The sequence below is a fragment of the Manacus candei genome, unplaced genomic scaffold (assembly GCF_025592945.1).
Source record: "Manacus candei isolate 608988 ecotype Guabito, Panama unplaced genomic scaffold, ASM2559294v1 h1tg000135l, whole genome shotgun sequence".
In the NCBI taxonomy this organism is placed as follows: domain Eukaryota; kingdom Metazoa; phylum Chordata; class Aves; order Passeriformes; family Pipridae; genus Manacus; species Manacus candei.
This window is the reverse complement of record NW_026138183.1, coordinates 1,189,296-1,216,000: the sequence shown is the minus strand read 5'-3', so window position 1 is coordinate 1,216,000 and position 26,705 is coordinate 1,189,296. Positions and strand designations below refer to the sequence as shown.

At 36.3% G+C, this 26,705-nt stretch overlaps 2 protein-coding genes across 8 annotated transcripts in view; one reads left to right on the top strand and one right to left on the bottom strand.

The window, feature by feature from the left end:
• KCNIP4 (potassium voltage-gated channel interacting protein 4) overlaps window positions 1-5,102 on the top strand; it is a 101,905-nt gene extending 96,803 nt beyond the window's left edge. For all 3 annotated transcript variants that reach the window (XM_051771508.1, XM_051771509.1, XM_051771507.1), the window contains exon 8: window positions 4,937-5,102. In XM_051771508.1, the coding sequence (XP_051627468.1) occupies window positions 4,937-4,984 (48 nt within the window). In that variant the 3' untranslated portion in view covers window positions 4,985-5,102. The remainder of the gene's footprint in view (window positions 1-4,936) is intronic.
• Window positions 1-19,685, bottom strand: part of PACRGL (parkin coregulated like) — a 41,077-nt gene extending 21,392 nt beyond the window's left edge. The window contains exons 1-10 of one of the 5 annotated variants that reach the window (XR_007900518.1): window positions 19,362-19,503; window positions 15,961-16,118; window positions 14,329-14,396; window positions 13,192-13,282; window positions 11,903-12,037; window positions 10,159-10,266; window positions 9,148-9,228; window positions 7,654-7,791; window positions 3,143-3,228; window positions 4-2,853 (exon numbers count right to left, since the gene is read on the bottom strand). Coding sequence is in view for 1 of the 5 variants with exons in the window: in XM_051771510.1 (XP_051627470.1) it covers window positions 7,735-7,791; window positions 9,148-9,228; window positions 10,159-10,266; window positions 11,903-12,037; window positions 13,192-13,282; window positions 14,329-14,396; window positions 15,961-16,101 (681 nt within the window). In the remaining 4 variants the exon portion in view is untranslated. Of the gene's footprint in view, window positions 1-3; window positions 2,854-3,142; window positions 3,229-6,704; window positions 7,792-9,147; window positions 9,229-10,158; window positions 10,267-11,902; window positions 12,038-13,191; window positions 13,283-14,328; window positions 14,397-15,960; window positions 16,119-19,361 lie in introns of those variants that run through there. The other 4 variants (XR_007900521.1, XR_007900517.1, XR_007900519.1 and 1 more) reach the window with 4 other exon arrangements.
• Window positions 19,686-26,705: the final 7,020 nt, after the last annotated feature.

Genomic DNA, 26,705 nt, shown 5'->3' with positions numbered 1-26,705 from the left:
AGTATTCAGTGATAAATACTGAATGTGTATCTGTTGGCTAATGCCATCATAGTGCTACACAGAATTCTGGAGTCACAGTGAGGATAATCCTAATACCAGAGACAGCATTTTCCCAAGGTAGAGTATGTATGTATACCATTACACAAAAACACTAAAAGTCTCAATAAATTTCTGCCCTGAATCTGCAGAAGAGCTGGTCTATACAAGCTGTTCTTGTTCATTAGACAACCGTGTCAATATCCCTTATCTTTTCAACGTTTTTTCGTACTTGATAGCAAAAATTTTCTTCACATTCAGCTAAATATTTATTTCTATCTTGTGCCCATGCTGGGGCACACAGTCCTGTTACAACTGACATATAGTCACAGCAATAGTAATATTGCCTGAAAATTTATCATCTATAGATGAGCTTCTCAGTGAGTCATGATGTGCTTATAAGCAGTAAGGTCTTGAAAGGAGAGTGCAAAGGCCTTGCTAAGTGTTGGATGGCAAGCGTTAACACCAGGCAAGTTTTCTCAAGGTAAGAGATTGAGAATTCATTGTGATTATCAGCTGCAAGTGTTTACATTACAGCTGGGTAGCTGAAAGCAGCTCCTGGCCTCTAGAGATAGAGCTGAGAATAACTTCTGCAGCAGGAGTTACAGCCTGCTTTCACTCCTCTGCTCTTCAGAAACCAGCTTGTTCTCAGACCAGGAGACGATATGAGGAAAGATAAGTCGCATTTTCAGAAATTTAAGGAACTCCTGTTATAAGAAGTCATAGTAGTGGTCTACTGATACCCTGTCCAGAGTGATTAATATGAAGCTGACTGAGACCAGCAATATAGTCTGTGCACGTTGATCCTTATCTTTTACACCAAGAAGAGACTAGTGAAGAGACTAGTAAAGAGACAGAAGAAAACAAGACTATCAAGATAAATGCATTTAGTGAGGCATAGTTTTTTAACCATTTAGAACAGGGAAAGCTCTAGATGCTCAAAGATTCTCTAGAACCAGTCTATTTTTATATGCACCTGTAGTTATTCATTGGGGTTGCTCTTATAAACACAGCTACCTAGTAAGTGATTCTTTCTTTGATTTTAATCCACTGATTTTGGGGGATGACTGACAGCCAACAGCTCTGCTAACTGTGGCTGTTCAGTGTTACCTTAGCAATGGGCATTGGGTAGTGTCTTATCTGTCAGCAGAGCTCTATTGCATTGACCATGGCTCCAGCTTGTCAGTCTTGTTGAATACAGATGAAAGGTATTTGCTCTGCTAACACTGAGTGATCATCAGAAACAGAAATGAGATTCATTTCCCAGCTGAGGTCTGTAGCATTCTGGAAGTTAAATGACACATTAATCTGCACCTGGCAGCAATTATGGTGATGGGCTGAGAGATTCATTTACAAAGAAAATAAATACCTTCAGTAAGGAATTGCCTGCTGTCCTGATCCAATGAGATTCAGATTCTCATGACTGTTAGAAGATTTCTTATTTACCTCTTCTAAGTACTCAGAATACATGTGAGAGAGATGCTCTCTAAACTACTACATGATAGAGGCACCGTTGTCATCGTGCCACTTATCTCACCTTCACTTGCTTTTAACTTCAAAGGTGGTCATGTGTTTTGATACAGAAAGTGTCTTGCTGCCTAAATTTTTGTCTGCCTACTAAAAACTGTTCTTCTATTAAGACTTCTGAGCTGCAAAGTGTGCAATTCATATTTATATCAAGATGTGGTTTCAGAAATTAGGTTTGGGGTTTGGATTTATAGAATCATAGAACATACTGAGTTGGAAGGAACTCATCAGGACCATCCAGCTCCTGTCCATGGCCCTGCACAGGATCATTCCCAAGAGTAACACCATGTGCCTGAGATTATTATCCAAACGCTTCTTGAACTGAGGATAGGCTTGGTGCTGTGACCACTTCCCTGAGGAGCCTGTTCCACTGTTCCACTGCTTAATCACCCTCTGGGTGAAAAACTTTTTCTTGATCTTAAACCCAACCCTCCCCTGACTCAGCTTTATGCCATTTTCTTTTCTGTCACTGGTCACAAGAGTGAAGAGATCATTACCTGCCCCTCTGCTTCCCCTCGTGAGGATGTTGAAGACCATGATGAGGTCTCAGTCTCCTCTTCCCAAACCAAGTGACCTCAGCTGCAGTCATATGGCTTCCTCTCCAGACCCTTAACTATCCTTGTGGCCTTCCTTTGGATGCTCTCTAATAGCTTAATATCTTTCCTTTATTGTGGTGCCCAAAACTGCACACAATATTCAAGGTGAGGCCACACCAGCGCAGAGCAGAATGGGACAATCCCCTCCCTTGACCGGCTGGCAATGCTTTGCCTGATGCCCCCCAGGACATGGTTGGCCCTCCTGGCTGCCAGGGCACTGCTGACTCATATTCATCTTGCTGTTGGTATTTTCAGGTATTTTAAAATGCAGCTGTAGGAAAACCTTTTTTTAATATCCCGATAGATACGAGACTGATCTAAAAAGGTAAGGCCTAAATCTTTAAACAAACCAGAAGTGTGTTCCGCCAGGGAAAGGCTGCAGGAGCCTTTGAAGGCTATCTCAGGCAAGAGTTGCCAGTTTCTGAGAACTGGCATTCCTCTACTTGGAGTTGGAAGCCAAGTTAGCCTCCTTTCTCTGCTTGGTGGTGGTGGAAGATGGTCTGACTCAGGTATTGCTTCATATCTACAGCAGCACCGTGAAGAACAGAGGCAAAGGACTAAGGCATTCAGGGTCATAGGTGAATGTCAGGGTGAGTGACACAGGTTCTTCTGATAATGATAAAAAGGCTTCTGGGATAGGTATTTTCTGCAGGAGTAAGCCTTGCCATACACAATGCTGATGGTCTGGGCTAGCCTGGAGACAACAAAGAAGCCATCTCAAACCTAAGAAAAACTGCCTTAAAGGTAGGTCAGATCTGTCAAAGCTCATTCATCCAGGTTTGTGCTTCATATAGACAATGTTTCATATGCACTAACACCTCCTTATGTCTTGAGTTAGGAATCATTAAACAAATCAGTTATGTGTAGAAAAATGTACTGAAACAAGAGGCAAATGAAAAAGATACACTTGCCAAAGAATTCCAGTGCAAGCATCTGCTTTTTTTTCTTTTTTAAATATAGGAAAAAAAGCTACTAAAACTTACCATATTCTAAATATTACGACAAGCCTGTATTTTCTTGTGAAGACTCTTCCCATTTGACTGACTAAGGAAGGGGCATTGGAAGTCTTCTGTAAAGAAACAGCCCACCTCAGAAATATGGAGCTCATTTTAGAAAACTACCAGTTTCATTCATGATGATATACATATAATAAAATTGGTAGGAAGTGGCAAAACACTTAGGAAATTCAGAGCATGTTGTTTGTGTTGCCCATTTGCTGAGCTTAGTTTCCAGTTTATATTAATTAAATGACAAATGATGCCAGTCATACCAAACTTCAACCTTACATTAATCAGTGATCTTGTCTAGTTTATTGATATTTTAAAGCAATACAGTGGGAAAAAAGTTATTTATTTTAACTTTCAGTAATTTAATATAGTAATTTTACTACACAAATTTTTAAGCATTAATCTACATATTTTTTTAAATTACATATAATTGCTTCCATAAGTTATTTTATCAGTACAAAATAGTGCACAGATCATTTCTTACAGCAACATCACTTGAGATGGCATATGGAATCAAAGATGAAAAACCCCACTGTGCATGTTTCATAACATAAATTAAGCAAATTACTCAAACCAGTCATTTTTACAAAGCAAATCACCCACTAGACTGAACAGTGAATAATTTAACTGGAAATTGATACTGAACATGTATTATGGGAAGATTTATGTACAGAAGTATCACATCCCTATCAGTAGTGGAGAGTACTATAAGATAACCTCTAAAAAGTGGGGTCTTTTAGGCATCTTTCAAGAAATCTAGAAAAATAATTTATCAAATTCAGTCTTTTTATTCACTTGAATTGAAGATGTCTAAATTATCTCTCAAGAAAGTGCTAAAGAGTGTGCATTCAGATTAAAATATAGGCTGATTACAGTGAAGACCAGCAAATGCTAAATGAGCATGTAATAAACTTTTGTATTGTGTACATATATTGTTTTGTGCAAGCAACTGTTGATCCAGAAATGCCAATAAATATAGGCTACTGTAAGTAAACTCTTTCTTCTATACACTGAAATGTAAAGCTTACAAAGAAAAATACTGTTTTCTGAGTGCTGTGTTGAGCACTGTGTTGAGAGTTATTTACTGATAAAAACTGGAGTACAGAGGGATGCATCACTAAGCACTATGCAAAACTTGGGAGCTGAAGATTTTCTTAAAACATTACCTAATGCAAAGCAATCAGAAAGCAGAAGTAGCATTGGAAAGCAGTGACCATCTTTCAGTGTGAGCACATAAAAAATCTGAACTGAGGAGCTGAAGAGTGTTGTGATACTTGCCAAACTGATTGACTCTTCAGTTCATGCAAAGATGCACACTTCAATCTATTTTATGTTAGAGTCATCCCTAGCTATGTAGCAGGATGTCCTAAAATTGCAAAAAGGCTCCTCTGTACAATGCACAGAAGTAGCAATTCCATGTATGGAGTTGCACTTCAGGTACAACTATTCCATGAGTTCCATTGTCTAAATGTACTATTTTATAGTGGGTATAAACTGATAGCCTCTGAAATACTGCAGACTTAATTTTCTTAATATGTATTAAGAAAATCCTTGACAGGGTAGTTTTGGTCTCATTAATATATACAAAAACTTATTTAAGCATAGATCCATTAACAGCCTTTTTCTGCTAACAATTTCTCTAAAGAAGCTGAAAGAAAATGTTGTAATTAACCAAAATACAGTTAGTTCTACACCATGGCACTATAGATATTGGCCAGCTACATTTGTAATGGTGTATGATTTTTGGTTTTTTATTGTCTTTTTTTACAGGATGAGAATATAATGCGATCCATGCAGCTCTTTGAAAATGTGATTTAATGAAGACATTAGATCTACAACTAATGGACAAATATGAGCTATTCAGCAACATTATCTAAAAGATGGATTTCCCACTTTATCATAAATAAAGTTACTCAGCTTTACACTGAGACATGGATTATGCAAGTAAATTTTTTATTATAAACTCTTCCCAACAAAAAATTCTTTCCAAATTATTAAATTTAGCTCTTCAACAGCGGCTACTTAGTTAACAAGATTGTACTGAAAAACCAAGTTTTTACTCCAAATTCAAACAGACAGTATGCAGTTTTATTATCATTCCAAACCCTAGTTAAAACAGATACAATCACAAGGAGATTAAAAATATATTCTTAGTTTTGCTACTCATTTTTACTGGATTAAACTCCAGGTATTCAAGTGTATTTCTCAAAACTTAGCTTCTAATTTATACAGAGGCACTATCATGTATTTTCTTTTCCCATTTCTATGGTGTAGTCCTCATTTTTGAATAACACTTAGAGTTAATGCTATAATCAGTGTGCAATGCACATCTTGCTGCAATTGCCTTCCACCTTTGACTTGCTTTTCTCTTCCAAAGAAAAAAAACCCAAACCTAACAAAATTGATAACCTGAGAGGAAGAACTGTTATAGAACAAAAACCCAAACTGCTTATAGGTAGATTTATTCTGTAAAAAATATGAGTAAGCTTCTATCAATCACACTTACCTAGTAAATCTATCACGACAGGAATACCAGGCGTCCTACATATTGTATTTCTAATTCTTCTTGGATGTGTCTGCAAAGTTCTTAGCTTAAAATTAAGGATCTTCTAATTTTTCATGAAGAAAGCTTAACTGGATCCTAACACTTTTTTCATAAGTATGTGTCTTTTTGCCTTTAATAAATAAAAAGGCATGAACTTCCTTTGAAACTTCCATCCCACTTCAGTGCTGAGAATGAATATCCCTATGTAGTAACATCTACTAATAATGACTGCTAGTCAGGCTAACATCTATTTCAGCTTTTTGTAATATCTGTAACTATGAGACAGAATCAGGAAGAAATGGAAACTTCAGCTATATATCATCTATATGTGATAAATGCATTACATTTTTTTAGGATCATTTCTTCATTAAGATTGGAGCTATTTATTCTGAACCTAGAAAGATTTTTCTAAAAAAGTATGCACCTAAAATATAACAATGCCCCTCCATCCATGTAATTTTTAAGATATATTGTCCACAGAGTTTATGACAATATTTTAAAATAGGTGAAATGCTATTGAGATAGGCCAACCTTCATTGTGACATTGCTGCAGAAAATGTGAATTAATGAAGTAGAAAGAACGTTGCAAGCATTCTTTTGTAAAAATAAATCAGGTATCTATTCTGGTGTAGAGATGGGATGTTACAGGCATGTTGAAGGCTGCTCTGCTATCACCAGTGTAGGATAAGAGTAGTACAATACATGTACACCTGAAATCTGCTGTAGCGTGTTTGTGTAAACTAAATGTGCACATTTTGTAAAAAAAAAAATAAAGTAAACATGAAAAAAAAGGACCATGAGCAATTTTTTTCACTTGTTAAATACTTGTTGGCAAAATTGTTAACTGAAGAAATACAATTAAAAAAAAAAAAGCCTAAATACATTTATCTTGACTTAGCACAGTTCTTATCTCAGCAGCAATCATACCACAGTCCTGAGGTAAATTTAATTTAGTCAAGCAGTAGTAATTTTCAAAAAAAAAGCTGAAATTGCTTTCACATGACAGACTTTTTTAATACTCTACGCATCAGTATCTTCTGATGACAAAAATATCCCTCCCTTCCAACATTATGGAATTATTTTGCAGTCAAGTTCAAATACAATCATGAGCAAATGCTGCAACCTACAAGGCTTGACAGAGAGGTAAGCTGGCATCTAAAATGCTTTTGTTGTTTTTAACTCCTATTTTTTTATAGCTTCCATGTTCAGAAGTTTATTAACTTGTCTAGTCTGGAATTCACAAGCTAGTCCCAAGCATATCTGTGACATTCCTGAACTCAGTGCAAAGGGAGCACAGTGTAAATACTCTGAAGTTGCCTCCTACATCCAGCTCCCATTCAGCAGGCCCAAAGCTAACTGGAACGAATTAGCTGAGCAAACCCTAGGCTGTGGATCTGGGGAGCAACCTGATACCTTTGCACTGTATTCTCCAAGCCTTCCCAGCATTTCAAAACAATGTGCTGAGAATGCACTGAGCAAGTTCAGCTTTGCACCATATGCTCCTTGTTTGGTGTGTTCAGCTTCACACCTTGAAAAGCTGACTCTGAAGAAGTCTATGAGTGCTCACAGTTCTATGTCTAAATGCGTCCATCTGTGCCTGTCACAAAATAAGTCATATGTTTCAAAAGCAGGTATAAATATGTCATTTAACACCAAGTTACTTACTATTTAAGTAATTACTGCCAAATTTGTTTGCATCACCCAAATATACAAAACATGTTAAGCACTGCAGATATATTAAATGAAATTGTAGTTTACGACAAAATAAGAATCAATATTTACTCTGCTTTTGAAATAACAGCAGGTTAATCAATGTCATCATAAGCACAATGCATATGCAAATATAGAGAAGTCTTCTGTAATTACATATTCTCAAACTGATAAGACTCCCACTCTCCATCATAGTGAAGAATTGTGATTATTTTAAGGGAATATATCATACCCCAAATAAGTGTCAGTGATGTTCACAGGCAGCTTCTTTCCAAACTTCACCTTACAGTACAAATCACTATAGATTTCTTGTTCAAGGGGAGATAGAACAATAGGTTGGAATTTTCGATTTGATGATAGCCACAGTTGGCTGTTGAAGAAAACAAAACAAAGTTAAACAAAATAAGGAGCACTAGCACTATGTATGACAGTATTCATACAGTCTCTATAAAATGCATAATTCACAATGTTTACTTAGTGATCTTTGCTATTATGAAACAGTAGAAAACTAAAAAGTAACTATTTGATGAGAAATTTACTGTCAAAAGGGCTGAAAATAATAAACAGAAAATGGATGATTGTGATAACTAATGCTGGAGAGTAAAATTTCAAGAGAAGGGACATGTAAACCCATACATAAAACTGGACATAAATACAGACATGAAACAATAAGGATTTTTAAACAGAAGAGTAATATTCTAGAAGAGACTTCTAATAAAAGTAAGAATCGTACACTTTATAAGTAATTTAGAATAGAAATTTGATAAATTAATTAATTGGATTATATAATATTGCTCATAATCACAATTTAGGAGTATTTTTAAAAGACACACAGAAAGACCTACTCATAAAAGAACCAGACAACAAGAAATCAGGGGATTGACAGAAGAGTTAGAGTTTAATGACTCACTGGATTAGTTACATCATCTAGACCTAAATTTTCAGAATGCAGAGATGAGAAATCATTTTTCTTTTCTTGTCGCACTTCATATAAAAAAAAACCTCTCATCCTCCTTCATTTGTTGTAATGTTTTTCAAGTCTGTAACTGAACACTGCTACTGCCCTTAAATGAATATGAGCACACACACAAAAAAATGAAGTGATGTCTACTGATTATTTGGGCACCTACTGATTAAGGTGCATAAGCTCAGAACTGGTGGACCTGTATTTATGGTCCCTACTCTTCAGGTTATTCCTATTCTTTATGAATCACCATTGAATATATCACACAGAAGCGTTCATAGGGTCAAAAAAGCAAATATTTTCTCTTTTAGATGAATATCCAACCCAACACTCCTCACTTTTTCTTCTTTCCTCATTTCTGTACAATGTACAGCACAACATAAAATGGCAACGGAATGTTCATCAGAAGAAACCTCTGCCACCTATTCCTTAAAGTGTATTTTTTGATTTATAGCAATTATAGATCTAAGCTCTCAGTTAACCAAGGTGAGTTGGAATGTGCGTGTCAGAACTCCTCAGTAAATAACCCAAACAATAAGCTCTTAGGGGGAATGGGCAGGCATCATCAATAACAGCAAAAAGTAACTTCTAGCAAGAGTAAATCCTGTTGAGAAACATATTTAGTCTCAGAAAATGGAATACAAAGCATGCATCCCAGGTCTACTGAAGCAAGAACATGGCAAGAAAGACAGAGATAAAAGTTGTTTTGGCAAAATTGCATTCAAATGTCCAGATTACAGAATAATTATCTGATCAACTCACCTTTCCACCATATTGCTCCAATTTTTGTAAAGTAACTGTAACTCTTTCTCTGAATTTCTTGTCCATTAATCTCCTTGATAGCTATTGGAAAAGAAAAATAAAAAGGTTTGTTGCACAATATAGTACAATATATAGGAAAAAGGGTATAGTAAGTCTATTTTGTTACTTTATTTCATTTTTGGAAAATTAAGGATGAAAAGAATGTTAAAGTATGGAACTCAGTCAAGGCAGAGGAATATAAGGTTAACTTAAAAAACCTGAATCTATTAGCCAACAAAAATATTTATTTTATTTTTTTCTTTTAGCAAACAAATTCGAAAGAAGTACCAACCTTAAAAAAAAGTCATTCTTAAAGGGCTGTCTACATAAAAAGTTAACACATTTTTCACATGCATTGAGAGATTTATTACAGTGGAAATACTTTAAAAAAACTGTTGCAATTTCTCTCTTCTGCACTGGATGTCAAAAAAGGTCCTTTTATTTTGCTGTAAAAGTGCACTTTGCAAGCAGGCTAAATGAAACCATGAAAAGCCCATCTGACAGAGGAAGGATGTCCTCAGAAGGACTCAGCATAACAATACTTCTCATAATTCTACTCTAAGCTTATTTAATGAAAACTTCTTTGAGCGGAATTCTCATCTGAAAGAAGTGGGAATATTTGCTTAAGTTAATTTATTGAAACTGTCACAGTTTTGTTAAAATGTTCACACACAAAATGGAAAACTCATTTGGTAATAAACTTTCCTCCAAAACATAGCATCTATTTCTCCTCAGGCCTATACTTCCATTATTCTCCAGTTAATGTTAACAACAGTTTTTGGACATTGCTAGAACTTTATAAGTCACCATATTATTAAAGAATGAAGGACTCACTCAGAGGAATATATGAAATAGTGCTTTTCATGGAACTGCTGAGTCCTCCGCTGTATCTGTGCAGATATTACAGGAAACATCTCAACAAAAGTACCATGACAATACAAAGGATTTTTTACTACAGCATTAAAAACTTACATTTGTGAGTAGGTGTTTAAGATGATCATTAAGAGATGGGCCAACAACAGCACTCAGTTGAACTAAAGCATCCAATCCCCTTCCAAATACTTCATCGTCTGCATGGGCCTTCAGAGGGGGAAGAAAGAAAACCCTATCAGTAATATTCACACAAACACAAAAGTTTTTCTAAACTGCAATCTCTGCATTATGATTGCATGTAGTATTTTTAAACACTAGAATTACTGTGCAATTGCCAATTGCTATAATGTTTAGAAATACAAGTACAACAGGACTGAATATTAGTCTCCAGAGGCCACATTTAAAAACAGAAGTATATTTTTAAAGTAGAACCAAAAGTATCAACAAAATGTCAGCAAAACTCTTGCATTTCTTCTGAGACAAGGAAACTACAATTTAGTATTGATAAAATAAAAAAATTTGGCATGCAAAACAGCTTACTACACCAACAATTTCAGTATTGCATAGCATATTAGAAATAACCATTCAAATGCAGATATGCTGAAATGGGGAGACACCATTTTACTTACAAATGTAATTATTCAATGTAATTTCTACGTAATTCATAAGAATAACTTCCTTTGTTGGAGAAACAGTGGAGCCAATGACTTTCTGCCTCAATTCATTTAGTTCTCTCTACACCTTTGTAACCTGCCAGCAATTATCTAGCTCTTATCTACTTCTAGGGTTCCTTGTCATCTTTATTTCTCCCATGGGAAGGTTCTTCCATCCCTAAGTTCTCTAATGGTTTAACTATTCACTTTTCCTCTAGTGGAGAAACAGACTCATAAGAATTTATTTTGTTCTTGTACTAAATTTTAAGTTTATTTAAACAATTATTTTTTCACTCCAGCATTTGAGACCTGAATGTTTTCTTTTTAACTAGAAGTGATAGATTGCTTGTGCAGTAGAAGGTTTAAGAAGACTTTATACCAAAGCAGTGCAACAATAAAAATTATCAGATGAGTAACAGTAATTGAGGAATAGGTAAGAATAATATTTCTAATTTTGTCTTCAAACTAAATCAAATATACTGATAACACAGAATTCTGAACTTCTGTTACACCTCTGATTTGAGATCACAAAGAATTTTCAAGCTTTCAGCAATCTCTATAAAATCAAAACTGAAACACAGCTAGATTAAAGAACAGCTACTTGCTGAACCAGAAAAGGGCTCTGAAAAATATGAAAAAGAGCCAAAAAAGATAACCAAAGTGAGCCAATATCTCACTTTGTTTTCTGAAGGAATAGAAAAGTTAAAAACATTTTAAAAATTAAGAATATGACCACAAATATTTTAACTGTATTCTTCCCTTTTCCTCATTGACATATTCTATTTTACCTTTGCAGCATGTTTTGAATTGTTAGATGTAACAGATGATTATTTATTCCATCTCTATTTTACTTCACCTCATTTCTATTTTTTGCATGTGGATGTATAAAAACACCACAAATACATATATTTATTTCTGCTTATATACAGACCTTTAATAGAACATTTCCACAAAATTTGCCCATAGCTACTGTCATACAGCTATAACGAGTTGCCCATTTGAATTTACAGTTAAATACATATTTAGCTAATAAACCAAGGCAGGGTTTACAAGAGAAAGAGAAACCATTCCCAACCCCCAAACCAAAACCCATGCAGTAGATTTATCACATTAATATTTTCCATGTAGTTCTTACTAGTAAAAAAAAAAATCAAACCCATTAAAATCTCTTCATGAAGAGTAAGACATACCAGTGTAGCCTTTAAGACTGGAACTAGACGAGGCAACAAGGGAATTGCTTTTTCAGCAGCACCTTCAACCTGAAGTAATTCTCTAAAGCCCTCCTTTGAAACAAATGTATAGGGATGTTTTGTCTCTCTTAGTCCCTGTTGCAAATGTAAAATGTGTTTCTTAATAGTGTGCCTTCTTTTAAACAAAAACACATTTAAAAAGTTCCACATAGCAGCAAGATAATGTTTAGATTTTGTCAGATCAGTTCAAAACATAAAGTACACTAACTCCACCATGTGGAGCCACTCAGTACAACTCTCCTCACAGAATATTCTAATTCATTTTTCTTTTGGAGCACTGAATATTAAAACTCACATTATGAATACTGCCTATTGAATCAATATGTGTACTACCTTTAATCTAACTACCCAAGGTATTTTTTCAACAAGACCAGGAACAAAAGCAGGCTATGTTTTTGTACCCTAAAGGAAAAAAAAAAATAGAAGATGAACTATGGAAGGAAAGATGCCCCCCACCACACATTCCTCTCTGTAACATCAAAAACTTGTTGATGGTACAAAGATGCCCTTCTAGTGTAGAAGGCCTGACTGGCAGAATTCAAAGATTTAAAGGGCAATGGCTGAAGCCTTTCTTCTTTCCACAATAGGAGCTTTATGTTACTTTAGGAATTGACAGTTTTGTTTAATCTTTTAAAAATAAAAAAAAAAAAAAAAAAAAGAGAATAAGCCACCTCTGGATATGCACTTTATTCTATCTACAGCATTGGATTCATCATTTATTTAGACACCTGAAACATACTTGGTGATAAATGTCACAGATGGTTCTGAGAAAATAGAAGCCTCAACATAATGCATAGTACTGCTCTTCAGTTTATTTACAGGATGCTATTTTCATTGTATTAGTTCAATCTATTGAGAAGAACACACTTACTTCAACAGGTAGGCTTAATATAAAAAAATAATCAAAGCAATTTAGTTTACAAAAGAACCTGCAAAACTACAAATGGATTGAAGATTTCATTCAGCAGTTGGAAATCTGAGATGCAGTCTTGCATTTGGCCAGTATGCTGAAGATTAAACAGCTCTACCTAGCTCTCTCAGAATGCTCTAACTAAAGAACTACAAATAGCAATGCTCTTGACCATTTTCATTCATACAAGATCTTCACAAATTTTTTTTTTGTATTTCCCTAGTGTGTGAACCTAAATCAGCTAGCTTAGATTGTTAATAAATGACATTTGCAATTAGGAAATGGTTGTATGCTTAATGTTGCAAGAAATTGAGTTTACCTCTGCCAGTGTTACAAGGAGAGGATCAAAGGGAACAGTTTCAGGAAGGCATTCCCATTGCAGTTTATGCTTTACTGATCCATGCACTAACCTATATAAAGAACAAAGTTTTAACAAATCATCATATAAGAATACATAATTTATTACTACCACTACTCGCTTTAAATGTATCAGCAATTAGTTTGTGGTGTTACTGTGTTATATACACAATCTCATGTTCTCCTTAGCAAAATCACAGAATCCCAGAATCCATTAGGTTGGAAAAGACCTCTGAGATCATCAAGTCCAACCTAGTCTATGTATAATGGTATTTAACAGTGAAATTATAATAATTTCCCAAAATACAGCAGTTTCCAAAATTCTGCTCCTAATCACACAGAAATCAGAAAATAAAGGTTATAAAAATTATAGATGCCTCTCATGCCAACACTGAAGACGCTCCTTTTGCAAAGTTACTTATTTTGATAAGTAGCAAGAAACATTTTCCTCAAATGGTAAGGGAAATCAGTTGGAACTGAAAGAAAATCATATTGGAATTTATTATTTACTCCTAAGATACAGATAAAGGCTATGTATTAATGATTATTTTATACAAGTAAACACATGTACATTGTATTAATGATTACTTAAATTTTTTTAAATTCTGCATCCTAGTAAGAAAACACTAAAATGTTTATTGGCTATCCAAAAGTAATTTAAAACACCATAAACTATTACTTACAAGTATTTTTGTTAATATCTGATATTGCTGACAACTACAGAATTGGAATATTCAATAAAATGTTGTCATACTAAGTACTTCAGATGAAAAAGGCTGCAAGAGGTCTACTCACTAAAATGGCACTAATTTTACTATCTTTGCTAGTAGGGAGAAGTAAACAAGATTACCTGGAGAAATCGAGTCTGCAAAAACTTAACTATTCTTTAAAAATGTGGTTTTAGTATTAATACAGCATAAAAAAAAAACAAATGAAGATAATTTCAGAGGCATGGAAATTTGCTTTTTGCTTTGAAAAGAGCTGAGCATTAGAAATCTTTCCAGAAATGAATGGAATCAAGCAACCTAACTAAAATATCAAACATGAAGAGATGTATTTCATAATATATTTAGTAAAAATTTAAACAAACCCTACACACCTGCACGGAATGCCTCCTTTAGCATATGTAGCAGCAAATGCAGATGTTGGTCGAGAATAAGCACCAAACTGCAAGGACAGAGAGAAGGAGCATTATTTAATTATAACAGTAAAGTTTTATAACTATTATAAATATGTTAAAATGCAGTTTACCAAAAAAAGAACTTAGTCATATGATTCTAAAACAAATAAATAAAAAAAGAACTGCAGGTATGGGGTGGAAAACATATATTTGATACACTTATCAGAAAACTGCTCTTCAGAATTGTCTGGCTAGGGAATTTTTAAAATGAATAAATAATGTAGAATCAGCGTTCTCCCAATGGAATTACCTTATTTTTCTATTTTCTCTTGCAAATGTTAATACTGAAGCCTTACAGGTTCTTTACTTAACAGATTAAGGAGCTCTCACTTTCCTTATGCTCTTGTATTTATATTGGTAACATGCAGAAGGCAGTTTTATGCAGTTCCATCTTGATCTGAGTATAGACAAAAGTACAAGGTGGCAAGATGTGGGAGAAATACCAAAAATTGGGCAAGATGGTATGAAGGCACTGGAAATGCACAGGGAGGTTCATACTGGGTGAGAATCTAGAAAGAACTCACTGGAGAAGGAAACTAGGAGCTTCATAGGCAGAAAAGCTGCACAAATTTGGTTTTTATCATATACATGGTTCCTATCCATATGAACTATTGTGTTATTTATTAGTATGATCATTCAATGATGCTTCCCATTTTAAACATCTTATCACAAAGCATTTAAAAGCAAATACCATGAAATCTTAATTTTTCTCTTTTGAGTGTTTGAACCTACATTAAAATCATTAAAATTGTTTGCATGATTTGATGACTTCATGGCTTAAGTCATTGTGCTACTTGCAAAAAGATTTAAAGTAAAAAAGATGCCCACATTAAAGTATTCTGCCTCTGTTTATTGCAAACTACTACCTCACCAAACTACTCCTGCATTTAATTCACTTTCCAAAAAGCCTGTGACATTACTAATTGTCAAATTATGTGGACCAGTGGTGAGCTATAATTCATGTATTCAATGCTAGTTCTTCAGGTACGTGACTTCCATGAAATAAGTGACTCCATTCATTATTCTGCTCCCAAGACCCCATATTTTTCCTAAGTATTACATATTCACAGTAATTGTGAGTTTCATATAATGCTCACCAGCAATTAATTTGCTAGATTTCATGAAGTCTTGATGATCTTCAAGATGCTGCCTGATTCTTAGTTTCATTGCATAACTGCAATAAGTTCCTCTAAAGCAGCAGGTATCAAAGTTTAGAAGTATATTAAAAAAAAAACAACAACAAACCAACTCTCTTTATCTCTTAGCTCTAAATCTCTTTTTAGGGCAATAGTACATAGAAGATAACAGTTACCATGCAAGCCACAATTGTACCAAAACACATTTATTAAAAATGTAATAAACAATGTTATGCCTCAGGCATTTGGCTTAGAAGGTAGGGAATGTATGATTAATAACAAAAGTTTAATTTAAATTTAAAAAATAGGACCAGAGGAAGCATGTTCTGCATGTCATTTCATAAAGTAAAGAAATTTTTTCCAACCAGAGATGGATTTTAAACAAACAAACAAACCCCCCATCACCTATACATACCGGATCGATAGTTTTAGGATTCAGCTTGTCACTAGGCTTTGGCTGTGGTTTAATTGCAGGTTCTGGAGAACATGGTAAAGGAGAGGATGTCTTGCTTTTCTGTGGTGCAGTCTTTGTTTTTATTTGGATGTGTGATGACATTCTTAGAACATTGCTTCCTAAAATAAAAAAAATATTAAAAACATAAAATAATTTTCATTCCTATATGACAGACTATCAAGGGTTAGAATCCTGAGGCCATAAAACTGACATGAACAAACAATCAAGAAAATCTGAATAAGTGCACCAGGAAACAAAGGCTTATTCTTATACATCCTATGCAGTGCATGGGATAACTTTAACAGTCTTGTCACTTGGTCTTTCAAATGCACACATTTCCTAACCTGCTCCCCTTTTCTTGTGTTCTTTGAGACCTGCAGCTACAGTGAATTAGCTACAGTCTGCCTTTAGGTAGCCTACAGGAATGCAAGCAGCATTACGGGGCTCAGCAGAAGAGCCCAGAGTGAAATAGTCTGGTTGGGTACAGTTACATCAGAAGAAAGCAACAATCTGAGGAATAGCCAGGATGAAGAAATGAAGAGAAGTGCAAGTACATTCAGGACACAAAAAACCCAATGCAGAATCAGTAAGAGATGAGAACAGAAATGTAAGGCAGCAAAGAAAGAACACAGAAAATTAATTCCAATTCCACGTAAGAAGAACGACTTTTATTTTTTTAAAAGAGTGCAAAAATAACCTTCTGTTTACATCCTTAAATACTGATTTAGATACACTTCTCTTCTAAATGTCAATGCACCAGCTACATGTGTCACTATATATGTATGCAATTGGGTTAAAGTGTCCCTAATAAAATTAATAGTCCTCTGCCTATTTAACATACCAAGTCTGACACTATGATGAACAAGATAAATTATTCCTGGAAAATTACAAGTTTTCAAATATTAATAAAACTAAAAGAGTGAAAATGTTGGTTTTGAATATTATTAATTTTCAGTAATTTATGCTATGGTGCATTCTGGATTGTAAAAAACAATTTAGTAAATAAGAAATTACATTCCTTTGTGAACAAGAAATTACAATATATAGAAATGAAAACTATAGGAGGCAAATTAAATAATACACAGAAACAAACATTGCCTCAAGGATGAGCAGAATGCTTGCCATCCAGCTATCACCTTTAGCAAGTTGATGACACCTGTTTTTGTCAAAAATGTGATTAAATTCCAAATACTGAGATCAGGATGAACTAGAGAGGCAGATTTTTTTTGCCATGCTACTCACACACCCACAGCTCTATAAGCCACCTGCCCTAATCTCTGCCAGACTCTTGCACATACAGTCCTTGTTTAGCTTGGTTATTCTAATTCTTCCCTCCAAACAGGACTTCCAGTCACATACTTTGTCACAGAATCGTACAATATGCTGAGCTGGAAAGGACCCACAAGGATCACTGAATACAACCCTTAGCCCAGGACCATCCACATCACACCATGTGCCTGAGACTATCATCTAAATGCTTCTTGAACTCTGTCAGCCTTGGTGCTGTGACCACTTCCCTGGGGAGCCTCTTCCAGTGTCCAACCACCCTCTGGGTGAAGAAAGTTTTCTAATATCCAACCTAAATCTCCCCTGACACAACTTCAGGACATTCCCTCAAGTCCTGTCACTGGTCACCAGAGAGAAGAGATCAGTGCCTGCCCCTCCTCTTCCCCTCACAAGGAAGTTGTAACTGCAATGAGGTCTCCCCTCAGTCTCCTCCAGGCTGAACAGACCAAGTGCCCTCAGCCACTACTCATACAGCTTCCCCTCAAGGCCCTTCACCCCCTTTGTTGCCCTTCTTTGGGTGCTCTCTAATAGCTTAATATCTTTCCTTTATTGTGGCACCCAAAACTGCACACAATATTCAAGGTGAGTCCACACCAGTGCTGAGCAGAGCGGGACAATCCCTTCCCTTGACCAACTGGTGATGCTTTGCCTGATGCCCCCCAGGACAGGGTTGGCCCTCCTGGCTGCCAGGGCACTGCTGACTCATATTCAACCTGCTGTCGACCAGGACCTTTTCCACAGCTTTCCAGCATCTCATTCCCCAGTCATCATCTAAATTATGAAATCTTTAGGATTGTTTCTGTTTCTGGTAAAAAATTCTAAGGTCCCAGCACTTGTGTAGATATGCTAAGTCTTTATGACTTGTGTAAAGAATTAAATCTAGCACCTAAGTTTTAGTGAATGTCAAGAAACAACATATAATAATGATTACCAAATTAGCTAAAATACAAAGCAAAACTAAAACTGAAAGTTTAAATCAATACTTCTTGATGGATGATTTAATCAGAAATAGTGATTCAAATCAGTTCACCCACTGTACATCCTATCTTCTCTATCTTACTATTTCCAGAACGCAGCCTGTCTCCAGTGACAGTCTTTTTAAAAGAACAAGCATACCACAAATAGACAATTAAGTCTCTTCAGAACACACAAAAACTTACATGACACTTACATGAACTATTCGGTAAAATGCAAGTCATTAAAACCAGAAATAATTTGAAGCCCTAAAAGACAAACAATAACACAGAAAGAAAATCTACTGATTTTATGCCAGCTTATTATCATTAAACTCTAATCACATTAGTTACAAGGCATATTTTTAACTATCAGAAAAATAAGAATCAAAATATTTTTTTTTTACTATAAAAACACCAGATAAGTTCTTGACAGTAGCATCATATATCACAAAATAGTGCTATCAGTGTCAACCTTTGAAATATACAATTGCTCATAATATGAACAGTCAGCTTGCTAATAACAACGTAAATATTTTTCTCAGAAAAGTATTAAAAAGTAATTCAGATGTATTTAATTTATTCTGTTTCCCAGGAAGTAGTCAAGATACATGTCAAGGACTTTACTGAGTTTTTAACTAACAACTGAATCTAGAAAAGTCAGTGGTTGTACCATGACAAAAAGTAAACGATAAAAAGTGTGACAATAGCAGGAACAGTGTCAGCCCTTTGGGACAGAAATGAAGATAGTAGTAAGGACAGTGATAATGGCTTTGTAAAAACGCAATGAGGCAATATACTGGCAGAGGTGGAAGTGGCACTGAGCAGGAAAAGTAGTCTTCATAAGGAGGTCTCAACCTTCAGAGATGAAAGCCCTTGTGTAGTCATGAGCTCGGAAAGTCACTCACACGTGTTTGCAGAGAGATCAGACGGCTGAAGTACAGTCGTGAATCAAACCAGCGACGTACGAGGTTTGATACAGAAGTGACCCATCTACTGGTAGATGACAGACTTCAAGCAAAGGACAGACACTTTAAACGGAAATACGAAAACACCTCTAAAAGACTACTTCCAAAGGAGGAAAAGTGCAGTAGGGTTTGAAAGGCGACGTTGCTTCCTTACCCTGGTGAGCGCCAACTCTCCCGAGCGCAGCTGGGGCAGCGGCAGAAGGAGACGCGGGGCTTCGAGCGCCGTCACTGCCGAGAGGCTCCAGCGGAGACGCTCCCGCGAGTTCCCACAGAGCCGCCGGCCCGGCCCCCGCGGGACATCCGCAGACCCAGTGCGAGAACGAGGGGGACACCCTGCTCCCCTCGGCCCCTCTCCCGTTCCCACAACTCCCGCTGATCCCGGGGAGCGTCGGGCCGGGGGCAGCGCTGTCCCCGCTCCGCCGGCCCCGCGGGACGGGCGGCTCAGCTCCCGGGGACGCTTCCTGCCGGTTGCCAGGGAAACTACGGGCCGCCGGGAGCCCAAACCTCCTCAGAGCTGCTGAAGAGCGAAAGTCAGATGGAAAGGACGATGGGTTTTAATACTTTACCAGGGAAAAGAGAATTTGAGAATGACTTTTTTTTTTTAATGTGAGAAAAGTTTGGCTTTCAGGGACAGCACCACGTTCCCATTTGTGATTGTCCTTGTTCCAAACACAATGAAAGTTAATTTTTAGTTTCTTTCTCAGATAACCCACTCATACAGTACTGAAATTTCCATCGGAAATACTGTATTTATTCGTACACTGTCACATCTGAATGGGCTTTAGGGTAAATGAGCTTTTGGATAAAAGGGTACTTTTTAACTTGACCACAAGGGTACTTTCTTGCTTTCTTTAAGAGATATGTCTGTTCTTTCATGCACTCAACCATCAATCTCCAAGCAAAATGTTTTCTTGATTTGCTTGAATTTTGTGAGATACAATCTTTCTACCATTGCATTCTTTCTCATTTCTGTCATTTTTACTGAAGAACTGATTGGTACTTTAGAAGTGGATAAGAGAGGCTATTCTCTTGATTTTCCACTAAAATAAAATAAAGTAAAATAAAATAACCCCCCCCCCCCCAACAAACAAACAAGCAAACAAAACCAACAGGAAAATGCAGAGACACTGTTGAAAAATAGTTATAGACTATTTGAAAAATGCTATAGGCATTAGATTTTGGCCAATGCAGGAATTTAATAATTAGTTATAGCTAACATGAATAGTTTGTATCTCCCAATAATGGGAAGCCATAAGTGAGGACATTTGCAGAGTTAGAATAGGACTGCATAATTGAGTGCCATTGAAATGCATTAGTGCAAGAGACCTTTTGGAAATACAGAAGGAAAAAAAATAATATAAATAATGTTGGAGAAGGGAAGTTTTTTTTCCTAAGTGTTTTTAGCTCAGCTCAAGAGACATTACATTACTTTCACAAAATTATTTTACTTTTCCACAGTGCTGAAGGTAATAGAGTAATGGATGTCTTTCTATCCATAAATTTTACAGACTACTAAATAATCTCAGAGAAATCCAATATTTGTAAAGCACACTATGCAAGTCTTTGAAAATCACACTAAAAATACAAACCAGCATGATCATCTCCATGATGAGAAAAAAAGAACTGCTTTTATGAGCAAGGTTTATTTGTAGTTCAACGCTTTAGTATCATTTTTTTATACATGTATCTGTTATAGCCGATCTGTGAGTACAGAACAGACTACAGCTATGTTCGAGTGTGGAAGAACGTAGTAGTACAATGCCTAAGTCAGTAGGAGGTATGAACTGCTGTGTTGTATGAAGCAAAATACCACTGATCAGCTCCATGGAGTCAGCAGCTCCCACTGAGTTCCCGGAGGCACAGAAACGACAGGGTTGTAAAAGGACAAGTAAGACTGCAGTCTCTGTGCAAGAGCAGGGCTTAGTTTAGAGTTCAATCGTTTTCCTAAAAAATACAAAATAAAAGATTGTTGTGTACTGCAGTGTGTATGGTACCATAGGGAGTCCTGCTGGACTTAGGGCTTTGAATGCACAGACTGCACTGCTCACCTTGCAGGGAGACTTGGTGTGTGAAATCATTGTATGAGAGATACCTGCTGATCTGTAGATGCGTGATAGACATGGGGCCCTTCATTTCATATCTTGGGGCATTTAATCTCTTGAACTTAGAGAAATCACTACATCTGGCTCGTTGCCTTCATGCAATTGCCTTCATGCAAGGCTATCTCAGCCATGAGGTTCTAACCCGGGGTAGGCTGGCTTTGGTGCCAAACCAGCACATCCCTCCCCATATTAGGCACTCAGCACAAGGCATCCCTGCGTGCCTGTAAAGACACACCCTGCCCCTGTGCCCGTGTCAGCAAGGCTCAAGCACCTGAGTACTGGGAACCTGATGGGTTTGAGTGGGCTTAATCCTCTTGGGTGGGAGTCTAACTCTCCCACATCCGTGGGAAGAATACAGACCAAAATGATCCTAAATTTCTAAAATAGGTTAGGATGAAACATTATCCTTATAGATACATTTTCTTAAACTTGCATGATATTTTTAGAGTTAGGAAAAGAGAAGTCTTAAGGCTAAACACGCATTCAGTCCATTCAGTTCTGATTCCTACAGTATGATCTTAAAATGGTTCACTGTTTTTGATAGTTGTAATAGGAACTACTCTGTAACATTTAAACATATTTGGTGGATGGACAATTTAGGAGGAAAAATACTTTATGATGTACACAGTATAGATCAACAAAACATGAAAAATTGTATAATTTTCTTCATTGTGATGATACCACTTTGTAGTTTTAAGTATGGAGTTATGAGCTACCATTTATAACTGTATACTTGTGCAACTACAGTTATTATTATGAGTTTCTCCATTATGCATTTTTTGGTTTGTTTAACAAACTACCATAAACCTTTCTAAATGCTCGAAAATAATTAAAGACAAAAATTTCCGAAGAGTATTTATCATGAAAAGAAATGCAGGCACTTATATGTATGTGTGTTCAGTTAAGCATATAGAAATCTGAAAATGAAAGCTAACTCAGCACTGATTATTTACTTTTCTTTAATTACACTCAAGCAATTTCAATAGAATGAGTGATTAATTAATTATCTGTTACTGCTGATAAAACCAATATGCAATTTGACTTCTTTTTTTCATTAGTCACAGTTAAATAGTTAATTACTGAGGGGGAGGAGAATTCACCAAAGCCAAATGAATTCTGAGGCTTATGAAATTAAAACTGAGACTTATTGGAATATGGCTAATTGAAAGAACATCACATAAACCAGTTACATGTTAGATCTTTTTGTCTGAGCATATTTATACCTGTATTAAGCTAATTCATTTGATATGGTTTGGGCTTGGCACGTGGCCACAGGCAGTTGAAAAATGGTGGGGGGAATATTTCTTGACAAGTGCAGGCTTTTGTATGTGGAAGGAAGAGAGTCAGTACTTTAATTTTTGCATCATTTAATTAATTTATATTGTCAACATTTCCCTTTCAATTTGTAGTAGCATTTTTGTTAGACAATAAGTGTTTTATACTGATTTGTTTGCTGTATTTTTCTAAATACAAGAAAGAGACTACCAACAAACTTAAAAATTCATTCATCTTACATTTTACTATATTCTTAAATATTTATCTAATAATACACAAACTGATATATTTTCATTTGAGATTATTTTAGAAGTTTCTAAATCAAGTGCAATTTTAACCACTGTTGGGGGCTGACAACTCTTGCAACCTAAAAAGAACAGTAAAAGAACGAAACATGTTTCCTCAGCATATATGATAATTCCTTTTATTTCTCCAGTAACTCTGAAAAGTTAGAAATTCCCACTGGTCTCTCAAAAAGTACACATTTAAAACTGAAGTCTAGGAGTGTTTTCCTTAGATAGTCTTCAAACATCATTCCCCAGAGCTTTTATCTTGACTTAACCACTCTATGTGCTTTATAAATACTACTCTATAAAAAAGGAGTTATTTTACAGGGTTTGGCAATAAATGTGAGCTACAGAACAGACTGTAGACACCTAATTGTAGTTTTCAGCTTCCGTTGCAAAGATTTAAATGCTCCAGGCACTTTCATTGACGAGTGCTGCACAGACGATTAGTTCAGTGCCTGTCAGAAGTTGATGGACCTGTGAATATGGCCTTTTATCTTCAGTGAAAATTGGTGTGAAACAGCATCACTTCAGTTGAACAATTCTGGATAACAGCCCATGGATTGTACAGGATTGCTTAGTCTTTTTCTGTAATACACCAGAAATTACTTGATTGCCTATTATTAAGTGCTAAATTGCTGTAGAGACTTTGGATTAGCAAATCAAAGTCCCATGTAAGACTTAGAGGCAAGGTCCCAAGAAACTAACTGACCCATGGGAACTTTCAGGTTTTGATGTTGCAGAGTAACAAAAATTCATACAGGTATGACCCCCAAATTTACAAATTAATGACACTCCTGATGAGGATCACGGAGTACATGGGACACGGAGTACTGTTAGTGTGCAGGCATGGTGCTTTGGGTATGATTCTTGAATGGACGTACAAGGCTGAGAAAAATCAAGTAGTTGCTTGGGCAACTGCAGTTAAATTCCACACCAGGCTTTTTGACTGCTCTAAAGGATAACCTGCTGATCTGCAACAATTAGGAAATTCAGGTTTTTCCATGTACATGAGTACCTGAATGAGTCAGAGAAATTTATGCCCATACTGATACAAAGATGGTAGCTCATCATTGCTCCACATTTCTTTACTTAATGAAGTGTTTCAAGCACCTCTGCAATGGTTCAGTTATACTCATATTCATCTTGTACCTACCTTCAATGAACTGTACTACCTCAAAAAATGGAATTAAGATTGAAATGGGACATGTTAGGATTTGGGTTTCTTCCCTATTCTAACTTCTCATATTGCCATCAATAATGGCAGTTTGAATTTGCTCTTTATTTTGATGATGCCAGTTGTTTAGGAAGGACAATTCATTCCATTGCATCACTCGGTGGTCCAATCACAACTACTTCTGTAAAAGTAGTTTGCTTATTTATGCAGAGATCCATTTCCACAAGTATAGTCATAAGAGATAGGAACCTCTATTTCTTTGAGTCATTGGACCTAAATCTGAGTTTTATGACGCTTGATTTCCTGCCTCTCTGCTATTCACTGGAATCTTCATTCCTAATTTGTCTCACAGTTAAACACCTAAGAAGAAGATTCACAGAAAGGAGCAACAGTGACCTGGCAGTGGCTACTGCTAGCTCATGGAAAATGTTAAGCAGAAAGCTTTGGTTTCAGGGAGAATTAGGTGACAAACACTTGGAAAAAGAAAAGGGGAAATTGGATAGATAGCTGTGAATTCTTCTCTGGAACTCACAATGCTGAAAGTTTTCAAAGCTAACAAAAGGTTTTGGAAGCAGTGCTAGAAGGCTCTCTGGATTATAGAAAACTCAGGTTCAAAAATCTGCTTTTGCCTGATTTTTAGTACAGACTTGAACCCAAGTTATCCGGCCTCTCAAACCTGACAAACACATGGTGATATATCCTAGTATTAATCTCAGCTGCTTTAGGGTATACCTATAATATTCTGGATTTTCCCAGAGTACAAACCTTTATTAACTATGCTTTTCGCTGAACAGGTGCAGGTACTTGTAAGTAGAAACATAATGAGAGAATGTAGCAATGAGTGAGTGTAGCAATCCTGGAAGATGAAGTGGTACCCAACATCACAGAAAATAGTGAAAGAACTAGAAACAACACGTTCTTTTTATAAATCAGAATCTATCTTTTAAAAATGGACAAGATATTAAAAGATGACTACTTTATCACAAGTGTGGGTGCATTAAGAAATGTTCACCACTGTTTTATATTGCAGGTACTTTTATATAGTATGATCAGTGCCACTCCATGCAAATTAAAAAAAAAGGGTAGCACTGTGGCCTTTCTCTTCATCCTGCCATTATTCTCTTCCTGCTGATTTTTGTCAACTTGGAATTTGCTTTTAAGAATTAAAAAAAAAAAATTCTCATTGGATTATGTTCTTTAAATGTAAGACAGACATGCACAAGCTCTAACTGTACTCATCAGATGATTTTTCTCTAATTATTTGAAAATAAAAACTCCCTGATAAATTTCTAAGGCAGGATAAATATAATTTAAATTCTGCTGAGGGAAATAATTAAGCGAAGTTGAAAACTTGCAGCTGATTGTTAGGGCGCTGCTATGAGAGCTGACTGACATGTTTTCCCCATCAGGATTGCATAGATAAAAACCCCAGTTGAGAAGCACACTGCAGTTTTGTGTTTTACCACTCGGTGGCGATGATTCCCTTTCTTTCCTTCCCATTTCCACGCTTCCTCCCAGGTAGCTGCTGCTCTGCATTCTGCAGCCTCGATTCAGGGGAAGAAACAAGGGGAAAATCTGTTACTTTAAATATCAAAGGTGGCAAAAAACAAGAGTTTGTTAAATGAAAATTTAAGTATTCTCTAGTTCAGTTGTCAGAGAAATTGTGTTCTTTAATAGGGAATCTTTCACGAATTTTATCTCACTCTAGGGCATGGAGCAGTAGTGGTGCATAAAGTATTGATTAAAAGCAAGTTTACTGGACTTTATAGCCCTTCACAGAATAAAGCAAATTATGATACATAAGAAAAAGTCCTCCACAAATTCACAAGGCATCATAGGAGTATTTCCACTTTTTTTCTTCTTCTTCTTTTTACAAACAGCAAGAATAAATCCACGTTGTTAGTAATTCTTGGGCTGCAGAGAACATGCTGGGACAGAGGTATAATTGGTCTGGCTAACCAAATGTATCCTGCAGAAGCTGTAGCTAGGTACACTGTTGTCTTTCTTAATATTATCAGACCTTTCTGCTTTTGCCTGAGCCCATGAGGTTCCCTCTGCTGGATCAGACACAGAGGAGAGCTGCAGCAAGAACGTCAGGCTGTGCTCTGAGGCACACACAACATTTAATGTCTCCCACACAGCAAGCATAGCTGGCACGTGAGATAACAAGTCCAGGCATGGTAGGAGAAATATCTTTGTTTAAGACACAGAGTAGGCTTGAAAGACAGGCTTAAGGTTCACAGGTCTCAATTCAAGATGATGTTTAAAAACTAGTAACAGCCTAGGAATATTGACTGTAGTGATGGTGTTGAGATTGGGAGCTGTGGTAACAGCCATGACTAAATAATATAAATAGAATCAAAGGTAGTGATGGCGGTAGCAACAGTTTTCATATCTTTTCAGAAAGTGGTGCAGCAACAACCACTCTGTCCCTGCCCACACAGGAGCAGCAAGTGGATGTGTAAGGCTTCTTTGCTGTCTCTTGCTCCATTATTTGATTTTGGAGGAGGATTTATTGAAACCTCTTTGTAAAACAAATAAACAGACAAAACCGGGGTGGGGGGTGAGGAGGGGGGGCAGAATGTGTGTGTGGGGTGTGGAAGTGGGTGGGAGGAGGAAGGAAAGGGAGAAAAAGAGAGAAGAACAAAATTAAGGTC